Here is a 13,405-nt window from a genome sequence, read left to right on the forward strand (position 1 = left end):
TAAACTTAGCAGATAAACCTGAATGACATTTTCACTGGCAAAGTCTGTTTGTACACTTTGTACTCTGACATTTCATTTGTACAAGCATTTCACAATCCTAGACTTTACCAAGGGGGCTTAGAACAAAGAATTTTAGAGCTGCAATGGTCCTGAGAGATCAATCCCACCCCCAAACCCCCTTTTTAAAGATGAAGATTGCTCCAGAGTGGTTAGCAGTTTGCCTAAGTTCATACAGCTGGTACAGACAGAGCCAGGACTGGACTCCAGAGCTCCTGATTCCAAGGGCCACCACATCACATTACCGTCAACTGCGCAAAGCAACCAAAGTCTGCCAGTGACAGTTCCTTGTCCATAGTTAGTTCTACTTTGCCCAGTGAATTATGACTGTGTGTGTAATCTAAGTGAAGTTTGTCAAGACACCATTTCCAGTCATAAGGGAAATAAAAATCTCTTGTTAATCAACGTCAAAAATCAAATGACAAACTCAAATCATAGAAACATCTCCGTGTCTATTACAGGATAGGAACCTGCTCAGGTAAGCCTAGATCTGCAACTAGGAGGATATCAGGCAAAATTGTGCGTACATGTCTGCTTCCTCCTGAATTACGTAAACCTCTCCGGCTCCTTATTAGTCTGCCGTTTCCTGTTGCACAAGGGACAAACAATGGAGCAGACTGTCGCCAATGTGTTTGTTAATTACACCACAGGCTGAATGGCATCAGTTACCACAGTGTGGACATTCTGAAGTGACCCTGTTTCCTTTGTTAAACAACGTATCTCAATGTCTCAGTAAAAGAACAAATTTTATTCAGATCTCCATGAGAATTACGAGATACCAGAACCTCAGGAATTTGAATTGCATCACTTTGTTCTAATAATTATTTTATTACTTGTCCAACTTCCCCTTATGCCTTTTTACCCTTGGCATTATGTCTAGGTGGCAAAGTGGGAAAGAAATTCCAAAACCTTTAAGCAGTTCCCCATATTAACCATGTTCAAGTGAGGGAGTTTACGCCCCCCCCCCACCAAAGGGCTGGAAAGTGGCGCTGAAAGGCAGCAAATCAGGAAAAGAAAAAGAACATAGGTAAAGATAAAAGCCTGAGGACAGAAATCCCAGTCCTCCCTCTTCCTTGGGAGAGCTTTCCTTGGATTCCATGAAAGATAGTAGACATCTGAGACACACAGACACAGACATCTTGGATCTTTTGCCTCCGTGAGACTCCCTGTCGTGTGACAGGCAGTCCAGCACTCGCTCTCTGGCTACCTGAAGACTCCCTCTCTGCAATCCCTCCAGAGTGGCAGTGGGGGAGATGCAGCCCCTCTGCAGAGTCCACTCTCTGTCAACCTTCATTACTACCACAGTCCTCTGAGATACTTACTGGGAAAAAGCCCCTTTCTCAAAACCATGACTGGGGATATGGAAAAGTTTACCACCAAAGTAGGCAGACTTGTCATTTGAAGGATGTAAATGTTGGGTCTTCCGGGTTATTTCTTAAAGTGTGGCTGCATTCTATAAAGGATACTTTTGGAATGTAAAAGTAGACTGTGATACTATGAAGGAAATATTGTAAAGGAATACTGGGTAAAGGAAAGTGTTTGAGCATTAGGCATAAACAAAGAGAAGAGCTAGAAGCAAAAAGCCTTTCAAAAATTGAACGGAAATGAAAAAGAATAGTAGAAAAAGCATGGAGTCTCAAATGTGGGTTTCGGGTCTTGGTTTGCATCTCAGCTCCACTTTCAACAACTATGTGACCTTTAACACATTCCCTTCCAGGTCTCTGAACCTCAGTTTATCTGTAAGAGGTAGAAGACAATGTATGTAAAATGTATATTCTAGACTTGGCACACAGCAAGCATGTAAAAAAAAATGACAGCTGCAATGTTATTACTGCTGTTACTACTACTCTAGTGAGGACGTGGGGAAGCCGTGCTGACAGGTACAGCTGGTGCAAGGTGAACACCTGGGGGCCACAACACTAATCTGGAATTCCCTTTCCTATGTCCAGGATTAAAGGAAAGTAAAAGTATGTTTGTGTGACCTAAGTGACACACTCAAGATTTTAAACCCAAGCTAAGGTGCCTAAACAATGTAAAACTGGATTAACTATGTGCTCTAAAATTCCCTCATTTAGGCATCCAAACTATTTATGAACACAACCCTTTTTCGACTCAGAGTAGAGACCACAGAGGTGATATGAATTTAAATATTTTACATCTAAAATCTTCTATCCTACGCCTGAGAAAGAAGCAGAGACACCCAACATGGCATGATGCTAATGATATTAACATAATAATTTGGTATACTGCAGGTGACACCAGACTAGAGCTCGTAAGCACCACTGCTGGATGACCATTCACAATGTGTTAGAGCCTGGTCCAGAATCCAGAGGCCCATTACCATTCCCACGCAGACAGCTGAGGTGACGACTCAACTTTACTACATGAGCTGGTCCATCAAACACTTCCTGAGCACCAGAGAAGGAGTGAGGCAGGAGACAGATTGCCTTCTGATCAAGGGGAACTGGGGACACTTCATGTATATAGGCTGTTGGCCTGTATTGATAGGGGGATAGAATTCATTGGACAAAGACGGGGAGCAGACTCTATCAGGAGGGGGCTCAACAGAAGGCATGGAGCAGGAGTGGAGACCACACAGCAGTCTGTATTTCGTGGATTTTGGAGACAACTATGACTATTACAATACAAGACAGAAAGGCAGGTGACTGACAGTACAGAGAAGCTAAGTCTTACCAAGGGTACAAGAACAAACTCTCGAACTTGCAGACAGGGAAGGGAAGAGAAGAGGCTGAGGCACTGTGGGACACAGGAAGAAACCATTACAGAAGCCACGCTGTAATAATGCCACTGGTGCTCACACTTCTACCGTGTAACATTTTGCAATCCCTCCTTGCTTGTCTTGTTGCATTCAAAATAAACAACTTTTAATCCAAAAAATAATCCTTTCTCACCCAGCTCCTTACAGTCCTCCAGAGCACCTTCACATTCATTAATCCTTTTGCTCTGGGCTGCAGGATGGCTGTCAACATTCTGCATGGGCAATTTCCAGTAATGACCGATATGACCTTAGAGAAGTGGCAAGCTCTCCACTCATATGTAGAAGGAGAACTGCGGTATCAGGATGTCAACTAAAGTCTTACAACATTATAGGCCAGCATGGACAGAAGAAATTTAAACTGCTGCCTCAAGCTTCAGGGATATAGCCTTGAGAAATCCTTTGGAAATCCTTGAGATCATAAAGAATCAAGAGATGTTTTTAAAAGTATAGATTTGCAAGTGTCTTTTCCACTAACAACAGAGACAGCAGATAAGCCTCTAGTTCAGAATATCCAGATAAACATGACAATGAACAGATAGATAATAATGAATGGAATCTTGGGTACTGTCATTGTCATTGGCCAAAAAGTCTAATCCATTTCAGGTACAGACAGCTTTAAGGGTCTCCTGGCTAGCTCTGTGTGAGCCAGTAGGTCTTTGTACTAAAAGTTCTTCTCCAGGAACACCTTCCCAGGCCACTCTATCTGAACTCTCTACCCCACTGACATTTCATATCCCCTTTCTTACTTATCACCATCTTACATGCTATCTTATTTAACTTTTTTAGCTTGTCTATTGTTTGTTTCCCCAGAGGAATGTCAGGGCTACAAGGGAGAGATGTCTGTTTGGTTTGTTCAGTGATATATCCTTAGCACGTAGAAGAGAGCCTGGCACGGAGCTGACTAGTTCAGCAATGAAGTGGACATGTAAAGGCACATGCATACAAAGTTCTGCAAGGCATATTCTTATCTCGTTGAGTCAAAAATCTGCGGGCAGGGAAACAGAACCCACATAAGGTTCATACATTGTGGGGAACAAAAGTATAAAAGTATCCCAAGTTGAAAAAAAAGCCAAAGGTAATACATGATCAAGACAGAGATTTTCTAAAATATAGAAAAATGAGAGGCTAAAAAAAAAAAATTACCACTTATAGTCTCATCACTAACGGGCATCACAATTGTCATGTTTCCTTCCAATCTTTTACTAAGAATATCAAACAGTTGAAGTCATATTGAAGACAATGTTATGTGATGGTTTTTTTCCCCCACTTATCATTAAAAGCATAAGTCTTCTCCTAATATCACTTGGTTTTCATTGGGAGGAGGACTTAAACCAAGTGAAATTTATCGTGGAACCTTGCACCAGCCCTTCCTAATCTCAAAGTTGGGCTATGCATTTTAGGAATATATGTTCAAAGATGACACAGATGTTCAAAATGTAGCTCAGAATTTAGTATAACCCTGGGCACAGATACGGACTCCAATGCCTAGCTTCCCTTCGAGTTAGCCACGGCCACATAACTTAGTTCTAGCCACAGTAAGGTGTGATACATTCGGCCCCTAAGAACCTTCCATCTGTGCTATTCTACTCTCTTTATCCTTCTGCCAAATGGATGGTATCAGCAATGTGTCCTTTGAGGATGGCAGAGCCCTAAGATGGGAAGACCCTGAATCCCTGAACCCAATAGAGGAGAGTCACTCACTAACCGGAAACACTCACCTTGAACACGGGCAAGAAATAAACTTCTGTTGCATTTGAGCCATACACATCTTTGAGTATTTACAGCTACAGCCTAGATTACCTATTAATGCAACTCTCATTACCTTTATTTTCTCTAATAGAATGAGAAAGTTTATCAGTCACTTGATTGAAATAATTGAACAATATATTAAGTTGTTCATTTAACAAATATGTATTAAATGTCTACTATGTGCCACACATTGTTCTAGGGATTGCAGCAGTGTTCAAACTTGCTAAAATTCCTTGTTTTTCTTCACTGAAAGAAATATAGGACAGGGAATATCTTTTCCTAGCCCTAGTTCCAGTTCTAGGTTTATAGACTGCAGGTACACTGGGGTTCCTCCCAAGGGAGGAAGCTACATGGGGCCTCTGAGAGTGCCCACTCTACCAGACTGGAAATGATGGGGGGAGGCAGAAGGACAGGGGCTGTGGGGCCTGGCACATGTGCACATGGCCAGTACTAGGAGAGCTGGCAGAGCCAGCTGTTCAGGGGCATGTCTAGGGCAAGAAAACTGGGGGGAAATGGGCCTGCTGTTCACACATGCTCATATGTCAGTGTCCAGAATCCGAATGCAGTTAAATCTCACAGCAGTCAAATAACTTGGCTTTGCTCATGCCTCGCCAAAAAACACAAGCCTACATTTCCAACAGGCAAGTAATAAACTAGATTCGGCCCTCTTCCAGGATTTCTGTCTTTTGGCAGGACAGTGCTGGTAGAAAGGAAGTGTGGGGCCAGGCCCAAGGAAGCACTGTACAACATACCTTACAGCCAGATGACCCAGAACAAACCCAATCCCCCATTTCAGTTTACTGTCCCCCAAGGGACTAGTTGTATTTTCTACTAAAAGGTTGCCCAAAGGACAAGAAAGGAGGAAACTATAACTGTATTGTAAGGTCTCAAGCTGAAATTTATACCAGAGTAACTTGTGAGACAGAAAAGGAACACAAAATTTTCCTGAAATGCCTTGCCTCGGTATTTCAACAAAATAGAGCTGACATTTCAATGCCCTTGTCAAAATTTGTAGTTTTAAAATAAGCACTCCCAACCCATTCTATAATTTCAGGTCAAGAAAGCAGCAACTGATGCTGGAATATTTTTAAAATCAGCAACAGGAATCTAACAATGTTGTAGTTTAAAGGAGATTCAGTTCAAGGTGGCAGCCTCACCTGGTCAACGGTTCAAGCTAACCAGGCTCTTAATTGAAGGATCTCCAGGTGAATGCTAATGCCAGTTCAGACACTGATTCTCTGTATAACACTGGAAACAACTCATTTGACCTTCACCAATCTTCCCCCCACTCTGGGAGGGCACAAGTACTGGAAGTCAGGTCAAATACTTGGAAAAAAATAGCTCCAGCTAGGTCTTAAACATTACAGTACTGTTGACAGAAAGAAATCCTTGCCCAGCCCTGTGTGCAGGCCCATGAATGGCAGCTCTCGTGTATTCCTTCAAATACCATCTGAGTGCCTACTGGGTCAAACAGGAATAACTAAAAATGAAATAAAAGGATTACAAAGAAGAAAAAATAAGTAGTACGGTAAAGTGGAAGACAGGGCTGCAATCAGGAAGACTCATCTTCAAATATCATCTTAGTCATTAACTAGTAGAAAGATCCTGGGCAAGTCCCAAATAAACGTGGAGGACTTTGGTTTATTTGTGCAATAACAGGGCTGAATTAGAGAAACCTCAGAGTCTCTTTGTAATCCTGTGGAATAATATGGCTGTCTAAGGATTGAAACTTTTTCTTACCCCATTCATCTGAACCCTCTTCCAATGCTTCGTATATTGTTTTATGCTAACACAGTATGTTTATCAATGCAACTAAGAATTAAAAACACGGAGATTACCAAAATCATACCATGAATTTACTCTCAAGGCCTTTTAAACAAGCACGCAGTAATTAACAAAATAAACCTAGAGGCTTTATCTTAGTTAAAAAGGTATTTTAATACACGAACATATTTACCCACAGACAGCAACTAGAGTGAGGCAGAAACATGATCCAGATCGGTGACAAGTGAAGCTCTAAATGTCTCAACCATGTCTCCCTGGGGCTGTGTATTTGCCACCTGCCTCCCGCCCCACCTCCCCCGCCCCAGGGAAAAGCACACATGGAGAGGAAGCATGTTCCTTTCGCAGTTGCCTTTTAGTTAATCCAAATGCAAGATGCAACCCCAAACCAAAAGTGTCTGTATGCCAACCTGAATCCTTAACTAGAAATGATGAGATATCACAGAAAATCACCCAAATGATAAGAAGTGACATATCCATAGCCTAGAAGCCAAGGACTAATCATTTACCACCATCTGGTTTCACATTTCTCAAGATCCGTGTATCCTGGGCACCAATTTGCTACTCATAAAGCAGAACAAACAGTTAAATTAACTACAAAAATTCCAAAATCACATATTTGTGGCATGAAAGACATCAAGCAATGTTTGAAGGGAACCACAGTGGGCTAAAAACTATCTGCCTTACAGATATTTAGTTCTTTATCATACTCAGGTTGTTAATAACAGAGCTCAAAAGAGGCCAATATTAAGGCTGCTACTGGTATCAAGAAATTTCATATGGGCCAATTCATGGCAATAAGGTTATGCCTTTCTCCTTTAGTCATCATTTATATTTAAAACAGTAACAGCACTATAGCGCTTACTGCCATGTAGTACTTACTACATGGCAGGCATGTTCCCAGGTACTTTACATAGAGTAACTCATTTAACCCTCACAAAAGCATCCTCCCTGAAGTGGATCCTAGTCTTATGCCACTGAAAAGAAGAGGAAACTGAGGCTCACAAGGATTAAGTTGCTTGTCCGAGGTCACTCAGCTAGTTAGAGGCAGAACCCTGGCAATGTGGCTCTGGAGTTTGCACTCAGAACCACTATGGCAAACCACCCACAAATACGAAGACCAAATATGTTTTCCCACTTCAGCTGAGCCCTCAGTGCCTCAACACTCATCACTGTCCTACAATCCAATCAGCACAGTCACACTCGACAAATGGCCTGCCCTCTTCTTCGCAGAGAACACACGGCTCCTGGGTGTGACTGATCTATGCCAGTTGCCCTCTCTTCCTAAACGTGCCTGTACTCGCCCTGTTATCTCAAAACAAATGCCCCAAAGGGCTCTAAATCTCACCCTCTCTTGCTTTCTCGGGGACCTCCTCTAAGAGTCCCCTTTTTTCCATCATCTTTGATCTTGTCTCTTCTGCCTCTTCCCCCTCGGCTTATAAATATGTCATGTGTGCCACCTGAAAAAAAAAAAACCTTTTATCATCATCCACATTTAATTTAACTTTGGCCACTATCTCACTTTGCAGGCTTCAATTTCTGTATCTAAATAATAACACTGGACCAGAGGGTCTCTAAGGTCCTTTCAGCTCCAACATTCTGCGGTTCTCACACAAAGAAGATTCCTTTGAACAAGTTTACCAGAACTCAAGACAGTTTCTTCATTGTCCCCAAAGCCCCAAAGTTGATTTTCTTCTTAGACTGTCAAGCTATACCCTCACCAGCAATGCCCGCCTCTGCCTCTCCATTTCCCAAATCCTGGTTTTCCTTCAAGACCTAGTTTAAACCCCATCTGCTTCAGGATTTCCCAATCTAACTCTTACAGAATTTTAGTTACAAACCACAACAGAGCATTCTCATCGACAGTGCCTCATCTTTCATATTTTTGCTCTGTGTATCTTCTTTTCCCCATTCACTGCTATGCTCTCAGAGAGCAGGGACTATGCGACATTTATCTGTTACCCCCAAAGGACCTCCCACTAAGCAGGTCTGCAACAGTTGCTCAGTAACGCTGGCTGCTTGGCAATGCTGGTTGCTTGACTGAGGGGGTCATCCCATATCCTTTAAGGAAACTAGTGGTCAAGGTATATTACAAGACTCTCTGATTGTGAAGGAAACTACCTCCATTCTTCTCCTCTCTCACACACACAAATTTATAAACAAACTTTTCATTCAAGAGCATCATCCAAATTTAACATCAGGAAAGCTTAGCCAATGCTCTGATTTTCTTTTATCTGAATCAGAAATGGTTATAGCCATGTTTCACAGGCACTGTAACTATGGACATCTAGCTGACCCAGGTTCTGCACTTCCACTAACTCACATTCCCCATGGTTATTAAGTTCCCCTACTTTTCAACACATATAGCATTATGTTACTTCCTCACACTCTAACTGAATTTCCAGGAAACATCTGGAATATTATCAGCAAGTTGGTGCTTGATCAAAACTACATCCTCTGCTCTATTCATTTGGAAGTGACTAATTTCAACCCTTAGGTTTGAAGTGAGCATAGGATAGATATGTGTTTCAGGAGTTTTCTACCACTTACCGACAGAGACACAATGGACACATTAAATCACCAATAAAAACCCTAAAAGTGTTCATCTCCTCTACCCTAAGATAGCTACTCAGGCAGTGTACAGTACCGTGAGCACTGTTCTCTGCTTTGCAATAATCCTGGGTAACTACTGACTATTCGAAATGAATCCCAAAGTTCCCCAAATGAAATTTTAAATTCAGCTTGATATTTTTAAGTGAATGCTCAAGAACACTGGCTCTCAACCCTGGCTACACGCTAGAATCACCTACAGCCCTTTCATAAGTGCCAGCGCCCAGCTTCTCCCTCACCCTCCCACCAACCTTCAAAGATTCTGATCTGATTGGTTTGGAGTGAAACCTACATATCAGTATTTTCTTTTTTTTTCTCTTCTTTAGACATCAGTATTTTCTTAAAAGCCCCTTGGCTATATTGAATAAATTAAAGTACCATGTTAAATATTTAAGGTATAACAGCATTGTGGCTATATTTTTTAAAAGGAGCCTTTGTTAGTAGAAAAACCGGTGAAACTCAAGTAAGGTCTCCATTTAGTTCACAGCACTGTACCAATGCTACTTTTCTGGTTTTGATCATTGTACTAAGGTATTCAAGATGATAACTTCAGGGGAAACTGCATGGGGGGTATACAAGTATGCTCTGAATTACTTTTGTGACTTTTCTTTAAGTCTATAATCCAAATTGAAAAGTTTTTCTGAAGAATCCTTTACTTTTAAAAATACATACTTATTTATGAATAGAATGATATGCCTGGGATTTACTATAAAATAGACCAGTTGGGGAGGTGGCAGGGAGTGAGTGGGGCTGTGGATGAACAAGGAACATTCGGGAGTTGACAGCTGTGGTAGTTGGGTGATGAATACATGAAGATTCACTGTATCAGTCTGTCTTTTTCAGTACATGTATAAAATTTTCCATCATACATAATGGATGAAAAACTTCCCAGGTGATTCTAGCATGCAACCAGGGCCAAGAAACACTGTTCCAGAGTCTTAAAAACGTGGTACAGTGAGGAGTTCTGTTTGATACTACCAGCTACAAGATACTTTACTTGGTCCTCTGACATTGAGCTTGTCACTTAATCTCTCTGTACCACACTTTTCTGAACTGCAAACAACAGATTTGGATTAGAGAACTTTTAAAAAGGAAGACAAGCAACAAAAAGCCAATTTCTTATTCTTTTGGAGGTTCTTTCTCTCTGGAGGTTCCTCAGAGAATTAAAAATAGACCTACCCTATGACTCAGCTATCCCACTACTGGGTATATACCCAGAGAAAATGAAATCAATATATCCAACAGACACCTGCACTCCCATGTTCATCACAGCACTGTTCACAGTAGCCAAGAGACGGGATCAACCTAAATGCCCATCAAGAAACTGTGATATATATACACAATAGAGTACGACTTAGCTATTAAAAAATGGACAGAAATGGAAACCATCATGTTCAGTGAACTAAGTCTGGCCCAAAAAGACAAATACCGCATGATATCACTTATATGTAGAATCAAAAAAAAAAAGTTGGTTGTCACAGAAGAGGAGAGTAGAATAATGGTTACCAGAGGCCTGAGGGGAGGGCAGGGAGGGAGGCGAGGAGGTTTAGGTTGATCCCGTCTCTTGGCTACTGTGAACAGTGCTGTGATGAACATGGGAGTGCAGGTGTCTATTGGATATATTGATTTCATTTTCTCTGGGTATATACCCAGTGGTGGGATAGCTGGGTCATAGGGAGGAGAGGAGAAGTGGTGGACTAATGCGTACAAAGCTATGCTATCTTCCCTAAGTGAATCATTGTGTAGTATATGTACGTATGGAAACTACACACTGTACCCCACAAACACGTACAAGTAAATGTTAAAATATTTTGAATTTTTAAAAAAACTCTAAGAATTAATGTCATAGTTAATTCCTAGCACAATAGCCAAAATGCTATGTCCACAACAGCATTTCCCACAGAATGTTCTAAAAAACGCTACTTCTATGGGATGTTAATAGGTATTACCTAAGATAAGGGTTCTGAGGTCAAGTAAGTTTGAAAAGTGCTGATTTTCTTTACTGTCAGACTCCTAAGAACTGTAAATAATATAATATGCATTGTAAGTCTCCACGGGGTGGCGATAGGATATGCAAAAAGTCTGACCTTCTTTACACGGGACTAATTTAGTAGAACTTACTTTGGAATATAGTGTCTAGACCAGTGGTTCCCAAATCCCAGCTAATGGAGGGTGGCATCACCATTATTTGGTAACATTATTAAAATAATAATTTTCACACACACACACACACACACACACACACACACACACACACACACACACACACAAATTCACAGACCACACCCTAGACGTACTGGGGTGAGGGGAGAGCTCAGTATTAAAACAAACAAAAAATCCAAGTGGTGATGAGGGGAGAGCTCAGTATTAAAACAAACAAAAAATCCAAGTGGTGATGTCGCATAGCCATGTTTGAGAATTACTTTTTTTATTTTTTTAATTTATTTTTTGGTGCTCAAATCAGGATATATTTTTACGAATTCAAGCTCTATACCATACCATAATATAGTAAAATAAGTTTATAATATTTGAAAGGCCACATTAATGACAAGCAATATGAAAGGCCATATTTAATACTTTTCCTAATAATACTATTTAATCCATGACAGAAGAGTATACGCATACAATATTTTATGAAAGATAAGTACTAAACATTGGAGGTGTTGGCAAATTTAAATCTGTCAATATAACTGGTGACAACTTTGTAACCTCAAGGATGCACTACCTCTACCGCTAACTGAAAATTAATTTGCAGTGATTCTCAACCTATCACTTGTGCTTCCTCATGTCCATCTTCTTCTCTAGCCAGAGTTAATGACCAGGGCCATTTTCTTAAACAAATCCAGGGAATGCCATACACATAAATGGCTTCTCTAAGACAGAGTTCCTAACATTTCCTTTACATGACACTACTTCAAGGTATCAGGAATATAAATCTTTTCTTGACTGAAAACTTTGGAAGATATATTTACTTATTCCATGGTGCCTCTGGAACCGTGTGATGTAATAGAGTGGTCAATGATACATTTAAGTGCTTAACAGAAGTACCTGCTTACTGTTATTAACAATTACACAACATTCTTGCCATATTCCTTAGTTGACTAAGTACCTGCGTGTGAATTATATTCTTTCCTCACAAAAACCTTCTGGGTTAAATAAGCATTATCATTCCAACACAACCAATAAGAATCACTGAGCTTTTTATGTGCTAACACAGTAAAAAATACAATTGAGAGAGATGTCAAGGTTCCCACTTTCAAAGACGTGATAACCTACTGGGAAACAAAATATAAATTACATGCAGGAAACAGCTAAAGTTAATTTAAAGACATAATGTTAGCTGGAGCAAATGAGTACAGCAGAACTTTACACACACTAATTTTTAACACCTAATGTTTGCTGAGCGATTTTGTCATCACCCAACACTTGGGGTGGCTTACTATGAGCCCTATTTTTCATATGAGGAAACTGAGACAAAGAGAAGCTAAGCAACTTGCCCAAGCAAATCAGTGGTGAACTAGGATTTGAAGTCCAGATCAGTCTGGCTCTGTGCACTCCTCTTTTCACCATCACATTTACTGCCAGGAAAGATAATCTTCCCAAGGCAATGGGGACAAATGTCTACTACTTTTGTCTACTACTTCCCATAAAGCTATCCTGCCCAGTAGAAAAGGAATCCAGAGTTACAGGGACTCACAATAATGAGCCAGTAATGTAGTTTTCCTGCATCACATTACCTCTTTGATTCGTTTAACCAAAGCATTCTGATCAAAGGCAACGGCCTCTGCACACTGGTGCAGGTGATCCTGATAGCGGAGGCAGAGCTGCAACACCTGCTGAGAATCCAATTTCTCCAGTTTGGTATTTGCGGGGGAAGTCTGGCCACTCAATAGCCCTTCAAAGGAGAAAAAAGAATAAAATGAAATGAAATGGAAATTACTGCTAATAAACTTGTTAATAAAGTAGTTGAACAAGTTCACCAAAGACAGGGTAAGAAACTTAAATTTAATCTTGCATCTCTTGTTATAGGCTAATAACAATTTGTGCAACTATCATTTATAGAGCATTTATTATGTGCCAACCACTTTTGCCAAATGCTTCCTGTGCATTATTTTCCATATTCATAACTGCCCTGGAAGGTAAGGAATTATGAGCCCCATTTTACAGATGAGAGGCCAAGACACAGAGTTAAGTAACTTTTCAAAAGTCACATAGCTAGTAAGTGATTTCTCAAAGTCAGAGCTCCTGACCTTAAACCACTACTTCAAGGTATTAGGAATATAAATCCTTTCTTGATTGAAAACACTGTTGGATGTATTTACTTAATTCCTTTTAATAATTATGATGGCTGTCTGAGAAATGGAGAAAATGTAATAAAATGTCTAAGAAAATTGCTAAGAGGAGACGCTAAAATTTAAAAAGTTAACA

The 13,405-nt window shown here is 40.5% G+C and overlaps 1 protein-coding gene across 4 annotated transcripts in view; it reads right to left on the minus strand.

Moving 5' to 3' along the window:
* The window catches only part of BORCS5 (BLOC-1 related complex subunit 5), a 95,516-nt gene that overhangs the window by 15,027 nt on the left and 67,084 nt on the right, over positions 1 to 13,405 (minus strand). For all 4 annotated transcript variants that reach the window (XM_063075608.1, XM_063075609.1, XM_063075610.1 and 1 more), the window contains one exon: positions 12,715 to 12,872. In XM_063075608.1, coding sequence (XP_062931678.1) covers positions 12,715 to 12,872 — 158 coding nt within the window. The remainder of the gene's footprint in view (positions 1 to 12,714; positions 12,873 to 13,405) is intronic.

This window comes from Cynocephalus volans, chromosome 12 (genome assembly GCF_027409185.1).
Source record: "Cynocephalus volans isolate mCynVol1 chromosome 12, mCynVol1.pri, whole genome shotgun sequence".
Taxonomy (NCBI): domain Eukaryota; kingdom Metazoa; phylum Chordata; class Mammalia; order Dermoptera; family Cynocephalidae; genus Cynocephalus; species Cynocephalus volans.